General features: G+C 33.4%; 1 protein-coding gene across 1 annotated transcript; it reads right to left on the reverse strand.

The window, feature by feature from the left end:
- Positions 1–1551: 1551 nt before the first annotated feature.
- LOC113065366 (trypsin-like) lies at positions 1552–11282 on the reverse strand. Its single transcript, XM_026236587.1, has 5 exons — positions 11228–11282; positions 9098–9257; positions 7611–7752; positions 6549–6812; positions 1552–1787 (listed from the first exon to the last, which is right to left on the reverse strand). Exons 1-5 carry the CDS (start codon positions 11280–11282, stop codon positions 1617–1619), a joined length of 792 nt encoding a protein of 263 aa, XP_026092372.1. The 3' UTR covers positions 1552–1616.
- Positions 11283–17699: the final 6417 nt, after the last annotated feature.

Below are 17699 nucleotides of genomic sequence, written 5' to 3' on the forward strand. Positions count from 1 at the left end.
ATGACCTGACGGGTGTAGTTTAATCTGTCCAGATTTCAGCCACTCCTTCCTGGAATCACGTTCACACCTGCTTAGAAGAATAGCGAAAATACAACCATTCAAGAGGTAAATATCAACACTACAGGGCAGGTCATGGGGAACAGACTGAACACTAGACTCCCAAAACTAAATAGAAAAGTGCAAATTGAGATCTCTTGAATATCTCAATTGTGTCTCCAACAACAGAGATTGGAGTGAAACTTTTGTTTAAATCATCTGCCTCTCTCTGTGTTTAATTTACTTTTTTTTTTTTGATCACAAAAAAAATAAAATCAGACATTGATGGTCTTAGTGCCCAAAACCCCTCTAAAAAGACAAGCAAACCAGTCTAGGGTGGTTTAAATATGTTCTACACAGGATATTCAATTTACAACTCATTACTTTTGAATTGTGTCAAACAATTTTCATATATGCATACACTGCCTTTCAAAAGTAAGATTTAAAAAAAAATGTTTTTAAAATAAGTTTCTTATGCTCACTAAAGCTGCATTTATTTTCTAAAAAAAATCAGTAAAAACAGCAATATTGTGAAATATTAATACCATTTAAAGTAACTGTTTTCTATTGGAATATATTTTAAAATGTAATTATTCTAATAGGATGATTTGCTGCTCAAAAAACATTTCTGATTATTATCAGTGCTGAAAACATTTTTTCAGGATTCTTTGATGAATAAACAGAACAGCGTTTATTAGAAATCTTTTGTGACATTATAAATGTGTTTACACTTTTGACTAACTGAATGCATCCTTGCTGAATAAAAGCATTCATAAGTAAAAAAAAAAAAAATCTTGACAGTGTTAAAATACAATATATATACATACATACATATATACATAGACATATACTATACATACATACATATACATATATATATATATATATATATATATATATATGTATATTCTGTATATATGTATATACTGTATATACACATATACATATACACATATATATATATATATACATATATATATATATATATATATATATATATATATATATATATATATATATATATACACACACATATATATATATATATATATATATATATATATATATATATATATATATATACCATTTTGAATTTTGTGAAGACAAAGGCATATTTATACAGGTTGACAAATCATGACAGTGAGTAAATTGACAATTTCATTTTTGAGTGAACTACCCATTTTACTTGTAAGTGTGTAACCGGTTTGGTTACAAATTAAGTCTGTTTGATTAGATTATTTGAATGTTGAATATTACGTTCTCACATGTACCATTCCATATAAAAGCATTTTTTTTTTTTTTTTTTACACATTCCTTTAGCTTTCTATTGTCAGTTTTCACTGACATTGCAGGGAAGCAGCAATATGTCACCTTTAAAAAAAACAGTTTGTACAAACTACTGAAAAAAGGTCTACCAGCTGTTGAGGAACAGACGTGCTGTTTCAGAACAGCATTGTACTCATCTGGAAATCATCAAAAGTCCTAACTTTTCAAACAGAAGAAAGTAGCAACAGTATTCGTGTTGGCATATTTCGAGGATTTCAAGTTTGATTAGGGAAGTGCTGGGGTAACACTGCAGTCTAATACTTGAGGCACCTTCCATAAAAGCCAAATATAGTTTCATCGATCCATTGACGAAACCTTGAGACGGACGTGTAGACACCAGGGTACTGGGCATCACCGCAGCCATTGCCCCAGGAGACGATACCATAGACGTGGCCCTCACACACCAGCGGCCCTCCAGAATCCCCCTGCAGAAAAACAAATCATATTAATACAATTTTGGACAGGGAGGTCAGATGGTGTGCAAGAAGAGTGATCAAACAAGACCTAGAACTAGAAGGAGAACCTCACAACGAAAGTTCCTCCACAATCCTTCGGTAAAAAGATTTGGTGGAGGTTATCTGACACCAGGCCTATTACCTGTGTATATGCCCCGCTGGTCAACCCTCATTTTAGGCTAGGTTCCCATATATTGTGGTTCTCCCTCAGGTGACCCCAAATGTGTATTCCCACAGTATGGCTTCCCTGTTGGCAAAACTGTGACTTTCCCTTGGCAGGTTAAGTTCTGCCGCCTCTGTATGTATAAGGGCTATGAAAACAAATTAAAAATTTGTATATTTATCAAATTTAAAATAAAAATCCACATTCAAATGCAAAAACGTTGTATTCGAATTTCAGGTGTGCATCAGGCTTATCAGTGGTGCACGAAATGCGACGACAATATAAGTGTCATTGGATTTTAATGCTTATGTTAGCCTATCCAGTTGAGCCCACTAAATGCTGCGCTGCTATGTTGTCCATTCAAAATATTGCAGAAAAATAGAACATCAAGATTGTTTAAACCAAGCTGTTCACACAGAACGCATATTTATCGCATTTTCTAGAGGGACATCTATCACCGTTGCACTCCCTTCTCGCACAAGAGAGCCACATGTTTAGAAAGCCGTGTTAAATTAATGTAAGTTCAACTTTTAAAAAACATGTCTCAAGACTTTATGGCAGTTTTCCTGCATCCCTCTCCTTCTCAAGTTTATAAATGAAGAAAGTACTATTTGTGATTGGTTTTCGGCCCTTTAAACTATACATACTGTACATGCATGATGCTGCTTTGTTTCAATTTTTTTTCAGCAACTTTATTAATTATATAAAGTTTATAAACATTATTTTAAACATTTAAACAAACCTTTGAACAGTAATGCATTTTTATTTATTTATTTGGTCCCTAATTACACTGTAAAAAAAGAAAAGTTGACAACTTAAAGTTACAAGGTAATTTGCTGCACAGATTTTTTGAGTTTACTTAACTTTTAACATGTAAGGTCACATGTCTCCCAACTTAAGATCTTTTATTCAGCTGATTTAGTTTTTATAGTTAAAAAAACTTTTGTTATGTAATTTCAACATTTAATGTTATTTTCACTTGACTTAATAAAGTACGTTCATTTTACTAAAAATGTGTTTTTAGACAGCATCACAAGGTTAAAAAAACAACAACTACGTGCTTGATATTTTGGTACAGGTTTTATTTCAAACCAGCAGCAACACATTGGTAACTTTAGCCAGACTCATTCTTCAAAAAATAATTAAACATGAAAATTTCACTTTCTGAGGTTTTTTAAGATTAATATGAGTTCCCCTAGCCTGTATATGGTCCCCAAGTTTCTAGAAATTTGAATCGGTGTAAATCGAGATTTTTCTATCTTTCTCTGCCTTGGAATGGAAGCTCAAACGGGCTGATTTTGAATCTCCTCGTTGTGACGTTGCAACGAGAATTGTTACCTCCCCTTTCTCTGCTTTGCCCGCCCAAATATTTACATATAATTCAGCACAGGTGTTACAAACAGACTTTTATGATATGGATTCGACAGCACCGCCACAAACCGTGAGTAACAGTGTTCATTAATGCCTGATCTGTGATCAGTGATTTCTGATGGGTAGCTAATCATTCAAGTTCACACAGACTTTCTTTCTAAATCGTTTAATACTGATGCATCAGTGAATCAAGCCAGTGACTAAGCGATCAACTTCGCGTTGTTTCTCTTAGTAGCATGAAACAAATCTTTTAATTAAATTGTGATTTAACTACAGAGAGCGATCAAAGAACGCTCGCTTTTTTCCGGAGCTGTTACACATCGCGAGTATATCTGCACACTTGCCCAAACTGCCGTTACAATGAATGACGCTGTTATGCTGCACAACAAAGCTCTTACTGCATTCATGTGTTTGCTGTTAGCTGTGGTGAAAGCATTTTGTGAGATAACGTGTTGCAATAATAATCTCGACAGCTGTAATAGTAAAAAAAAAAAATATATATATATATATATATATATATATATGTTATATTTGAGAGGGGTTCCACATGAACACATTTCGAATGCAACGATGTCAGCCAATCACAACAGTTGTGGTTTACTCGGAGTCTCACAGCAGACACGCCCCTTCAAACAGAGCATTCAAGCCAGAGGGCTAATATCAGGATCTAAAAATGCTTTTTATTTCTAAATTTTAAATGTAAAAATCATACTAACAATATAAGTACACCTAAGAGAACATTAAAAAGCATTTAAAGATAAGTAAATGATCCATGTCATGGGACCTTTAAATGAGTAGGCAGAAAAAAAGAAAAAAAAAAAAACATTCAAATTGCTATCTCAATGGATCTCTATCTCATCCAACAATTGTTGAACCAACGTATTTTCACTAGTTATTCCAGCATTTTTGCATTTAATTGTCCAGTTAACTAAAATCTAATCATTAGTCTAACTTTTTGTGAGTTGGATTTTTTTACGGTGTAATACCAGATATTTCTAACCTGGTTATCACACACTTATTTATTTATTTATTCTTTTAATTTATTGTCACAAGTCTAAAGGTGCTAGTTAATCAAAGAGTTGCTGATAAAATGTTAAACTCTATAGTTTTCTTTTCTTTTCCTTATTTTTTCGTAATTTTTTAATTTATCTTTTTATTTATTTGCATCAGTGCTTTAAGTGGCCCAAAAGAGGTGCCAGTACTCTATTATTGCCATATATATATATATATATATATATATATATATATATATATATATATATATATATATATATATATATATATATATATATATTTCCAGTTGTTGTTTTTTTTTGTTTTGTTTTTTGATGACTCCCCTCATCCCCTGAGGTAACAACAACTATAATGAAGGGCTTTTATATACAGCAGTCAACAGGTGACCTTAATAATAAATCCTTTTTTTAGTTTGTGGATTTGCTTGAACTAGAAAGAACTGCTGAACATAAATAAAATGTGCAAAAGGATTTTGAAAAAATACCCTTAGAAAGAGGTACAGCGTTAGGCTACTGCATTCAAACTTCCAAACTGACTCAAATGATTCGCGAACCAGCTTTGATCTCCCGAATTTACTCGAATGATTCGCGATCCCCAAACTGACTCAAATGATTCGCGAACCCGCTTTGAACTCCCGAATTTACTCAAATGATTCGCGAACCCGCTCCGAACTCCCGAACTGATTCAAATGATTCGTGATCACCAAATTGACTCAAATGATTCGCGAACCCGCTTTGAACTCCCGAACTGACTCAAATGATTTGCAAACCCGCTACGAACCAAGGGGCAAGGAACTCGACCGGAAGTTGAAGTCGGGTGGGGGCTGCCATCTTTTAGCAGAACTTCACTTGCGTTAGCATTCCCATTGACTCCCATTCATTTTGGCGTCACTTTGACAGCGAATAACTTTACATCTGAGGCGTTTAAAGACTCCGTTTGTCCATTATTTATTTCTAAAGATACACGACAATGTATAAAGGGCTCCATTACCTTCTATGTTACATTATGGCCCCGTATAAACAGTTTTTGTAAAAAATAGGCTAACGATTGCGTCATAACCACTCGGCTCTCTGTCGCATTACCGTACAGACAGGAGGAGAAGCTCGCAGGCAATTAACTTAATATGGCGTACTGGCGTTACATTTTAAAATACTATACAAAATAATTAATCAGAATACTTACTCCTGCTCACTCACGCCAAAGAACTCCCCGCTCAAGCTCGCCGTCTCTGCAAGATTAACGATGGCAGTTTGCACGCACAGCTACTAGAAGATTTACATCTGTCAGACAGGTTGCTGACGTCGTCAAGCTTCGTTTGAGTCTGCGCGTCAGAAACGGAAGTGCTAAAAAACGCTAAAACTGGGCTTCATTTGTCTCAATTGAGTTCCAATGGGGTCGCTGTGTCCATTTCTTTTACTGTCTATGCTACGAACTCCCAAACTGAATCAAATGATTCGCGAACCCGCTCCGAACTCCCGAACTGACTCAAATGATTCGCGAACCCGAACTCTCGAATTGATTCAAATGATCCGCGAAGCCTCTCCGAACTCCCAAACTGATTCAAATTATTTGCGATCCTCAAACTGACTCAAATAATTCGCGAACCCGCTCCGAACTCCCGAACTAGGAAGAATTAGGAAGCGTGCATTGTGATGGGTGCTCTGAAAAGCGGCAGCGCAGGCAAAGGATTAAAACCTCTATTAAAACAGATGTCCAAATGAACATACCGGTAAGCTAAAAGCACGTTCTGGGCACATGGAGAGGTGGCAGTACGCTCAAGAGCTATATTTGGAAGTGGTGGTACTGAGTACCAGTGCATACCGGCCCACTTAAAGCACTGATTTTCATATAATAACTAAAGTAAATGGCCACACATTTCTAAGTTCAATTAGACTCAGAAATGCAACCAATTAAATGTATAAATGGTTTGATAAAACAATGACACATCCAAATAATGATTGAATATAAGACGATCATGTTCCTAACAACAAAGTCAAACTCCTGTAAATATCTAAATTTGTGCTAATAGTTACCAATGTTTACCCAGTGGTTTATTTAAAAAAAAAGTTTTCTTGTTTTTACCACTTATTCATTAATTGTAGATTTCGAACAGCATTGAAATAAATCCAGTCCACTGTGCCGTTCACATGAAGTGCATCTGAAGCAGTATTTGATTGTCTCACCTTGCATGCATCTTTTCCTCCTTCGCTGTATCCTGCACAGATCATATTCTCTGTGATGTTTCCATTAAAAGAGTCTGTGCCGTTACACACTGAGCTGGACACGATGGGCAGTTTGACCGTGCGCAGTGTTTCAGGTATTCCTCCCGTTGGAGTGGTGAAGCCCCAGCCGGACACCGTGCACACGCATCCCATGGCCACCATGGTGTCCTGCCGAGGCAATGGCGCCAGAGACACATAGCTGTTCAGATAGATGGGAGACTGCAGCTAAACAGATGAGAGAGTTGAAGAATTAATAGTGCACATAAAGCATACAATAAAATACTTAAGTGTTTATATTACTTTTAGTTATTAAGTAAACTTTTTCTGAAACTCTGCAATGTTTAATAGCATTCTCTGATGGAAATGACATTTGAAACTATTTAGTGGTCTGCTCCTTTTACTCGTTAAGGCTAATATCATATTAATATACACACATATGCATAAACACTTTTTGTATAATTTGACAAATTACATCTTGTTTGAAAATGACGCATATTGATATTTGATATTTACCTTCATTTTGCTTTTATTTTCTTCATATCATGTTTCATAATGCCGGATATAATTTTACTAAGGATAAAATTAAGGGGGGCATTGGTAATTTGTGTTCATACAAAAGCATCTGTGTTATACTGTTACACAAGTCCCATTTGCTGACAATAATTAATGCATGAACTAACATCATCTAACAGTGAGCTATACATTTGTTACGCTATTTATTAATATTTTTTAATGTTTTATTTCATAAAAATACAACTTTTTTTCATGCTACAGCTCAATAGTCCAAGAACTATTATTAACAGATAAAAGTACAGTATTAAGTTTACACGTAAAACTTTAATTGTGTAAAAAATTCATGCAGATGGGTATAGCACAGATTACTGAGAGACACGTCCATCACTTCATGTAATATGACTTGATGCTGGATCATTGTGTTCATTTTATATGCATGAATCGAATCAATGATTCACAGCTAATGAAGGTTCAGTGAGTCGGACAGAAGCATTGATTCCACTGCCTCACCTTAATGAGCATGATGTCTGCATTATTGGTGGCTTTATTATACTCTGGGTGAGGTATTAAAACATGAGGCCTGCGGAACTGCTCCGTCCCCTCATATAATCCCACAGAAAAATCTCCAGCCACGATCCTCATGTTTGCAGCCCTGGAGACACAAAAAAAGACTCAAGAAGTTCAAGACTTCTTTAAAATACACTGTAAAAAGACTGTAACGATCTGTTAACTGGTTTACTGTAAGTTACCTTGCCACATTCAGAAACTGTATTACATGTAATTCACAAAAGTATAAAACATATGCAATTTTACTCTAATATGCTTACACATGTATGGTTTTTGGAAAGAAAAACTATTTATTAAATTATAATTCATGATGAAAATCTGTACATTTCCAGAAATCACATATTTAATTATTTTTTCTTGTTTTTATTATCCGTAATATACATTGGTGTGTTTTGTACTATGTTTTCTGTTATTTAGGTAAGTTGAGCTTTTTTAGTACTCTATTCTGTTCTATTTTACCACCTGTATTATGCAGATTTCGATAACTCAAGTAGCTCGGTGAATTAACATTATATTACTTTAATTATGCAGTTATTAGTTATAAAATATACCCTGTAAGTACCAATATGTAATCCCATAATGCCTGAAACACTGTCATTGTATTTATACTGTCAATTTCTGGCAACCGCAGCTGCCTGTTTTTTAGTAATTAAAAAGCATTAAAACATTTTATTTAACATAATTTTAAAGTAATTTCTAAAGTGCGTTCTGCTGAAGTTAGTGTCTTTTCTGCTCTAAATCTAGACCTTTACAGGTGGCGGCTCTTTGCTAGTTAAAGCTTACCAAAGCTGGTTTAAGCTATGATGTTCAGATATACGCACACACACACTCACACACACATTTACGTAAAATATTATTGTTTTGTGTAGTATTTTTGATAATTTTTTGCTTGCAAAAAAATTAATTTGAAAAATTACTACATTTATCATTACATAATTTGTGTTCCTGTAGCTCAACTGGTAGAGCGTTGCGTTAGCAAGCAAGCTAGCGCAAGGTTGGGGGATCGATTCCCAGAGAAACACACACACACATATATATATATATATATATATATATATATATATATATATAAAAACACATACCTATATATATATTTTTTTTTTAATAATGTATCATTAATTTGTCAATTGATCATTTACATTTATCATTACATTTACTTAAACTGCATTTCATTAGTTATATTATTTTATATTTTTGGTTTATATTATTCTATTTTGTCATTATACCTTCCAATAATAATACATCAAATGCTCAAGTGCCATACTGTTATAATGGTAACCACCTCAGACGAACACAACATCTGTTCAGTGAGTCAGTGTCGTCAAATAGAAATATACACTCTCTAACCTGACACTGAATTTCATTGAAATGCTTTTATACAATATATAAACAAAATATGTAGAAATCCTCAAACAGTTTCTGTGTCTTACCCTACATTGCAGTGTGCTGCGGTCAGGATCCAGTATTTGTTAATCAAGGTCCCGCCACAGAAGTGCTGGCCCGTAGCGCTCTGAATGGACACGATGTATTTAATGGCGTGCGGCGCCGGGACGTATCCACCGATGATACGAGGCTGTATCACATCTTGACCTGTGAAACAAACCAGCAGACAAGTGAATTCACTGACAGCATCGTCAATCTCGGTGAGATTTGTCTAGATTTTCCTTTTACACGTGCGCACACACGTGGAGGCCGCTCTGACCCCAAACCTTTGTCTCAGAAGGAGAGAGTGGAACTTAAGATTGATAAATATGTCAATACTGAACAATGCAATGTAAACAATATGGGATTTTTTATAGTCCACACAAGACTATAATTTCCTAACACGTGCATCACGAATAGAGACTGTGTTTGATGTGACTGGTGACTGGAAAGTCATCTCTGCTCTATATGTTGCCCTTGGGCATATTGATCGCCATTTAACAATAAGACAGCTGTATGTTTCGCGGTTAAAGTAATCCTATACATTATACAATCTGAGCAGGCCTTCATTCTTCCCGTGTGAAACACATACGTGCTGGATTGAACCTATTATGTAACCTTTATTGAATGACCTTAGACCTCACGAGGATTGGCAGCATCATGACTGTGATCAGATTGCTTTATGAAGCTCCCAACGTGAGGAAATCCTAAACGTTAAAGTGCACGAGGCATTGAATTCTCTGCACATGAAGAGGTTATGTACTTCTATTGTTTGCTATTTGTTGTGAAGTGGCAAAAAACAGTATACAGTGCTGAACTACAGTGTAGAGGGATTTAAACTACACCGTGTGTGGATCGAAACATCTTCTGTGTGTTCTTATAATTCAGTTCAATTCAATGCAATTCCAGCATCTGATAGATTAATTATTATTATTATTATTTTTTTTTTTTTGGAAATTAAAAATGTGCTGTGGCTTCTTTGGATTCCCTTCAGTGAAGATGCACTCAGAGCAGGCTGTCAGGATAAAGGGCCCATCCATCAATGAAACGAAACTTTTAGTTTGTCCTCATATTTCATTTCTGCACTAATAAATCGTAAAGCTGACAAAACTTCAGCCAAACATAAAAAAAATAATATTAAAAATAAATTAGCTGTACCATACTCTATTAAAAGTCAGATCCAAAAATGTCTCTCAGAAAAAAAAAAAAATTTACTTATTTGCTTATTTATGCAAAGAAATCTTGGCAATATTATTTACAGTATATTTCTATTAAGCATCAGTGCTTCAGTAAAATTATATATATTTTTAAATTAATCTCTGTCTTGGGTGAATTTGGTTCTTTTTCTTTAAGGTTTTTTTCTTTAAGCTCCTTTATAGCTTGAATGCACTGTAAGTCGCTTTGGATAAAAACATCTGTTAATTGCATAAATGTAAATATATGTAGTTTTATATTAAATATATTAAAAATATGTATATAGACACACACACACACAAACACACACACACACACACACACACATACATTTTTCACACAGAAAAACATTTTATATTAAATATATGATATATATGTATACACACAAATACACATATACATTTTTTGCACAGAAAAACATTTTGTTTTGTGTTACAAATGAACAATTAAGATATTAAAGGATGTTTTATTTTTGCACTTTTTTTCTTGTGATTCTAAAACATTACAATTATTTTTTTCTATTCTGTTCTATTCTATTCTATTCTATTCTATTCTGTTATATTCTATTCTATTCCTGTGTGTTGTAAACATGAATCTACAAAATTACAATATGCCATTAATTTATTTAAAAATATACTGTATTATTATTATTATTTAATTATAAAATACATTCTAAAATTAAAAGACAGACTTTGTGAAATTATCATTGGCGTTTTAAAATTCAAATTGTCATTATATTATTTACATTAAAATTCTAAGTTTAAGTCACCCAAGCTTTTTTGTGAAAAGATCCACAGTGTCTTTTTAAAGTAAAAACCTCACTTCAGTTCATTGCTTTGCTCAAGGTACATTATATGACTCCCATAGCACAGCACTCAGTGGCACTATACTGTGTTAATCCACTGAAGGGATATTGTGTGACTGAAGTATAAATCTGTACTTACAGCTCACCACGAGGATCTCCAGGAGAACACAGAGCAGAAGCAGCGGCAGGTTCATACTGATGCAGACACAGACACAGAGACAGAGACAGACACATCCACAGGTGCAGACCAGACTGAGACGAGCTTTGCTTCAGCTACTCTGATTCCTCACCTGGGGACGGATCACCTCTGCATTCTCGGGTTTCCTGGTTCCTAGTTCCTATTTCCGTCTCCATGGTCACAATGTCATCTGAGAGCGGGAACAATATATAACTGAAGCTTTCTTAACCAAACCTGTAACCTTTTGTTTTGAGTTTGATTTAAGATCAGTACAAAAATTCCTACGTCACATGCTACAAGCGTCGTGTCTCAGATTAAATTCTAAAGTTAAAGAATCAATCAGATTTACCGTATCTTTTATTATTCTGTCTTGAATAAGGCTTTTTGGTTCATATTACTGATGTAGATGCTTTTAGTGGCTACGGAAAGTATAGACCATGTAGACAGTATGTAGTAATTCACATTTACTGTATGTCGTTACTTTAAATGTTTAAAATATACTTTAAATAAAATAAAATAAAATAATGTAATGAAATCAGTTGATCTTTTGATAATTTTTCCTAACTATATTCTTAGCTACTTTGCAATTACCTCAAAAAAGTTAAATAAAACAAATATTTCATCACATTTCTCATTTCACTAAAAGTTTCACTTTTACTAAATGTACTAAAATAACCAAAACTAAAGTTGAAATTACTATTAAAATTAATAAAAAGCTAAACTGATTTATTTAAAATGATAAAAAAATAATAAAAATTACAACAACACCATAAAATTACTAAATCTTTAACTAAAATTAACATGAAAACACAAAATATAAAAATACTGTACCCAATGATATGGAAGTTACAATGCTTTTAACTTTTTTATTATTTTTTATTTATTTTTTATTTATTTAATTTAATTTAATTTAATTTATTTTATGTTATTTATCTCTATTCTTTTCTCTCGCAGATTAGTTAATTTTTTTCTTAATTATGAAAACTCAATCAAATGATCCATTTGTGCAATAATTTTAAATGGCAATTAAATTAAATTACATTTCATTGATCTTATTTTACTTTGTAAATCTCTTTCTATTGTAGATGATGTTTTGTCGCAGTTGTGACAATCATTTCTGAAAGTTTTCAGTTAAGGGTGATCTCTGTGTCCAGTTTTAGCTAATGATCTCCTCTCAACCTGACACAGCACAATCCACATCTCATTTATTGTGTATCTCTCCGTCTCTCGCTCATGGCTGGTTCCCTGTGCTGACCGCTGCCGATTTTACACCTGATCCATTGTTCTACCACAACAGAGCGATTAGCCCTCTTCGTCACCCTCCTCATCATCAAGACATGATGTCTCTGGCTTCTGTGTTAGATTCACTCCTCAGAGCCCTGCAGGGTCCTGTCTCAGTTTAATAGAGAGTTTGGGGGCCGATATGTTGTCAGCGGACTATTAATCATCAGCATTCATTAATAATAGATCTTCCATCCATACAGTTGTCATGGTAATTAGGGCAACAGTGATGTCACAAGTGTTGGCAAGAATCAACAAAACAATTCAGTCTTTTATTTTATAGACTCTGTAGTTGTGTTAACAATATAATAAAGGTTTATAGTCTTTTATAGCAGTTTGATAGGTTATAAATGATGTGGAATAACTTTAGATGACAATCTAAATCGGATTTATTTATTTTATTATTTTATTTTTCACCATTTTAAAACTCTACATAATAATATGGAATATTCTGAGTTACATTCACTGGAGGTAACAAACGATTAAAGCTGATGACCTGTTTTGTTTTGTTTTGTTTTGTTATAAATCACTTTAAATTCTTTTAAAATCCCACACAATTATGTGAAATAAGTTTAAATGGCATTTATTAGAGTTAACAAACAGCTAAAGCTCATGACAGGTTCTGATTTTGTTTTATTTTATTTGCAAAATTACTTTATAAAAAAAATAACCATTTTAAAATTCTATGTAATTTTATGAAATAAATTTAAATGACATTCAGTGGATGTAACAAATTACTAAAGCTGTTGACATTTTATTTTATTTTATTTTATTTTAATTACTGCAGATCCTTTTTTTAAAGTTATACATAATTGTGTGTAATAACTGTAGATGAAATTCACAAACGACTAAAGCTGATGACCTATTTTATTTAAATGATTTGATTCTACAGTTCTTCTTTTTAAAAATTATATCAGCTTATTATTTAAATACTTTTATTCAAATTAATTTAAAATAATTGTGCTCTTTATTTTAAAATGGTAAGAAAATGGTAAGACTACAAACAAATCGTTAGCGATATAATACCAACCTCAGCTTTTGTGTTAAATATAAACTATAATAAATATAAATAAAACTTTGTTAGAGAAACACTGCATAAGGAAGTAGTTCTAATATAAGCAAAGTTTTAACACTGATGTATCAAATTAACGAAATCAGACAGTATTGAGACACTCCCCAGATAACCTGATTTTATCTTCATATTAAGTTCATATAACTCCTATAAAGTCGCCGTTTTCCCACAAGTGATTCTAAAGCTGTTCTGGAAGTCATCCAACCTTTGTGTTTGATAAAACTCCCAGTCTGAGCGGGTGAGATGGAGAATGAAAGGAAATGCATGTCATCAGATTGAACAAAGAAAGGTAAATAAATCGAATTCTTTAGTTGCATACACAGATATAAATATGTACCTGGGAAATAATGTGTCCATTATGTGCTCATCCACCAGAAAATAAAGCACTGATTAAATGTTATAAAGGAACTGAATCATTTAAGTATGTTCGAGTTACAAATGTCGCAAAAGCTTAAATGTGAGAACCATATTTATTGTCTATCATAAATAGCATCCACAGATGAAGATATTACTCTGTTTTTTGCAAAGTATGTTATTACACTGAAATCAAATACTTTAAATCAGCAAGGCGTCACCAAATAAACTGGATTGTTCTGATCTGCTAATCTGGTGAGAAATAGCTTATTATAAAGAGTCTCAAAAGTCTTTTGCTCAGTTGTAATGATGAAAAATGTCAGATTATGGTTTTGAAAAGCCCTATTTGTTAAAGGTAATTATATATATCAGGGCGGCTTACAATCAATCAATCAAAATATATATATATATATATAATATAATATATAATATATATATATATATATATATATATATATATATATATATATATATATATATATAAAAATTATAATATTTATATATTTTATAAGTTGTTGTTAAAAACATTTCTGATCATGTAACCCGAGCTTGCAATATTTTGAAACGCTGTTCACTGGAAAACACCCACAATACTTGTATTTAACGCTGTTCTGAAACTCCAGCACACAATCAGTCATAATAAAGAGCTTTGAATCAGATATGCGTGACACTGAGGGACTTCATCTGTGTCGGGTATTAGGTCAGTGTCTGCTATACTGTGGGACAGATGTACCGTTTGTTATAATTGACAACAGCAGGCCCGCAAAAAGCACTAGACATGGATAGGGTGTCAGTATAAAAGGAGAGGTGATTCAAGGCTTGGGAGGTGAGGAATTATCACCGGTGAGTCTTCACATATTATATTTCCTTTTTCATTACTGACATGCGTGTGTAAAAGGCATTAGTTATTTCTTCTGTTCTCTTGAACTATATGGAGTTGCTATTGTACAGTTTTGAAGGATGCAAGTAGACATAAAGACTTCAGCGATTCAATATAAGCATTGAGAGACTCGTTTTCATTTATTAGAGTCTTTCACTATATTTTGGATGCTTGTTTTCTTACAGTGCTGACAGGATGGCTCAGTTATTGTGGGTATTTCTTGTGCTCATTGTAACTGTCAAGGTAAATAATGGGTGTTGACTGCTGCCTACTGCTGGAGACAATATGTACTGCAGATTGCAACAAAAAAACATTTTCTTCTTCTTCTTCTTTTTGTTTTTTTTTTGGAATCAAATGTCTTTATTGGTAAATTTTAAATAAGTTGAAGGAGGTCATTTCATTCAAAACCTGCTCTGTAAGTTAAAGTGTATGTGAAAGGACGGTGCCACCATGAATCAGGTAGTGCTGAGTGAGCACAGTCTTGCTGTAGAAGAGGGATTTGAAGTATGTACCATGTCCAGAATCTACAGTCATTTTCTAAAAAAAAATGTAACAATGACATCCTGCTCATTAAGGTAAGAAACACATTAACAAATGCTTAGAATGACTGAATCTGTGGTACAGTTAGAAGACTTTCAAAATAAAATTGTTTTCTTTTCACCTTTAGTGCAGTGGATGTGGAGATCATCAGCATATATATACATATATTTTTTTGTTGTTGTTTATTGGGAAACATTGGTAGTTTGGGAGCGTAAGGAAACTGATTTTATGTCATTTGCAGTGTTTCATGGGAGTGAGGAGGCACTAAAGTGTTTGTTTTTTGGTGCAGTTTTATTGAGCGGTGAAGCGTTGTGTGGATCATGGGTAATGTAGTTTTTTCACCAAAAAATTCCACTGTTAAACCCTAGTCATATTAGAATGATATCTTAATTTTACCGGCAATATATATTTGTGATTGCATTTTCTATAGATATGTCAAGACGTGCAGTCTACCAATAACATTAGAGGAAGCAGAAGAAACGCCCACAAGTGTCTTCACAGCAGTGAATATCCACACCAGTGCGGTGACTGACAGCTACACATTCACCTCAAAACAGATTCATCCACGCTGAATCACAACCATAGACTGATCACAACCCACGCATTGAATATAATTCCGTAATAATATAAAAAGAGGCAAAATTTACGGACTGCAGATTTAAAATGTCATGATTAATTCAATGTTGCTTGCTGTTTCTTTGTAATTGTTTGTGAAATTTATTTGCAATTTCTGAATGGAAATTATTCCTACGCCATGTTTTTTAGTGCACAAAAAAACTTGATATTACTTGATTGAGAAAATAATATTTAAAAGAATTATTAATAATAACCATCCAGAATCTCATTGATGCATATTCTGGACACTTACAAAAGATAATAATAAAATAAAACATTAAATACTTAAATTTACTTTATTACATTATTTTTGGCATATTCTTGTTTAGAGACACTTTATGAAATATACAAACTATAAGCTGGGTTGTTCTAACCTGTTCTTAGTGCTTCCTGAATTTCGTTTGACCCCTCAAATACACCTTCTTTGTCACAGCATTTGTCAGTTTCCCTAATTGATGACCCTCCCAAGGGTCCTGCCAAAGGGTTTTCTGTGAATAAGGCATTCTGGAAATAAGGGTGCGGTACACTGCTGACAATTCATGAAGATGTTAGATATCCTCTGATATAGCACAGCTTTTCAGAGCTTTATGTTCAGCCTCTTTATGTTAGTTCAAAGAATGGAAAACAGAAAAAGTTATAATGTAAAATAGGTAGAAATATCCTGTTTTCGTTCTATAGGGATAATGTTATTTGTGATGTAAAAAAAATCTATTACATAAAAAAATTGTCAAATACATGCTGTTTTCCTTCCCAGGGAGATTTAGGCTGTCCTCTTTTTTTTTTCATATAAGGCTTTTGCATAAATGCTTGAAAATTAATGCTAGTTTTGAAGGTAGATATAAACTGTGCCAAAATATGAATTTCTTTAGAAAACTGAATTCTATTTAGTTTTTCTAAACGTTGGATCATATAGAAAACTCTTTCAATATGATTCCAGGATGCATCTCATGAAGCAGTTTGATATAATGTCCTGGAAGAAATCTAGCTGACTGATGGAACTGTCACAGTTTCATTTTTGAATACATACTGTAAAGTTTACAACAAGCTCTTACTTGCCTCTTTATTGCTTTCATATGGTGTTAATTATAGGACCTAAAAACTCTGCTTGTAATAACCTAGAACACTGTCTAAGACTTGATGGTTGCTCTGTCAATTCTTCGTCATCAGTTAGGAACCTAGGTGTGCTATTTGATCGCAATCTTTCCTTAGAAAGCCACGTTTCTAGCATTTGTAAAACTGCATTTTTCCATCTCAAAAATATATCTAAATTACGGCCTATGCTCTCAATGTCAAATGCAGAAATGTTAATCCATGCATTTATGACTTCAAGGTTAGATTATTGTAATGTTTTATTGGGTGGTTGTTCTGTATGCTTAGTAAACAAACTACAGCTAGTCCAAAATGCAGCAGCAAGAGTTCTTACTAGAACCAGGAAGTATGACCTTATTAGCCCGGTCCTGTCAACGCTGCACTGGCTCCCTATCAAACATTGTATAGATTTTAAAATATTGCTTATTAATTATAAAGCCCTGAATGGTTTAGCACCTCAGTATTTGAATGAGCTCCTTTTACATTATACCCCTCTACGTCCGCTACGTTCTCAAAACTCAGCCAATTTGATAATACCTAGAATATCAAAATCAACTGCGGGCGGCAGATCCTTTTCCTATTTGGCGCCTAAACTCTGGAAT

Source organism: Carassius auratus, chromosome 48, assembly GCF_003368295.1.
Source record: "Carassius auratus strain Wakin chromosome 48, ASM336829v1, whole genome shotgun sequence".
NCBI classification, from domain to species: Eukaryota; Metazoa; Chordata; class Actinopteri; order Cypriniformes; family Cyprinidae; genus Carassius; species Carassius auratus.

Excerpts from the sequence above, each read along its gene's own strand:
- LOC113065366 (XM_026236587.1), bottom strand. The coding sequence starts at position 11,282 with ATGAACCTGCCGCTGCTTCTGCTCTGTGTTCTCCTGGAGATCCTCGTG. Across the intron at positions 7,753-9,097 it reads GCAGCACACTGCAATGTAGG|GGCTGCAAACATGAGGATCG; the intron begins GTAAGACACAGA and ends TTGTGTCTCCAG. Across the intron at positions 1,788-6,548 it reads GAGGAAAAGATGCATGCAAG|GGGGATTCTGGAGGGCCGCT; the intron begins GTGAGACAATCA and ends GTTTTTCTGCAG.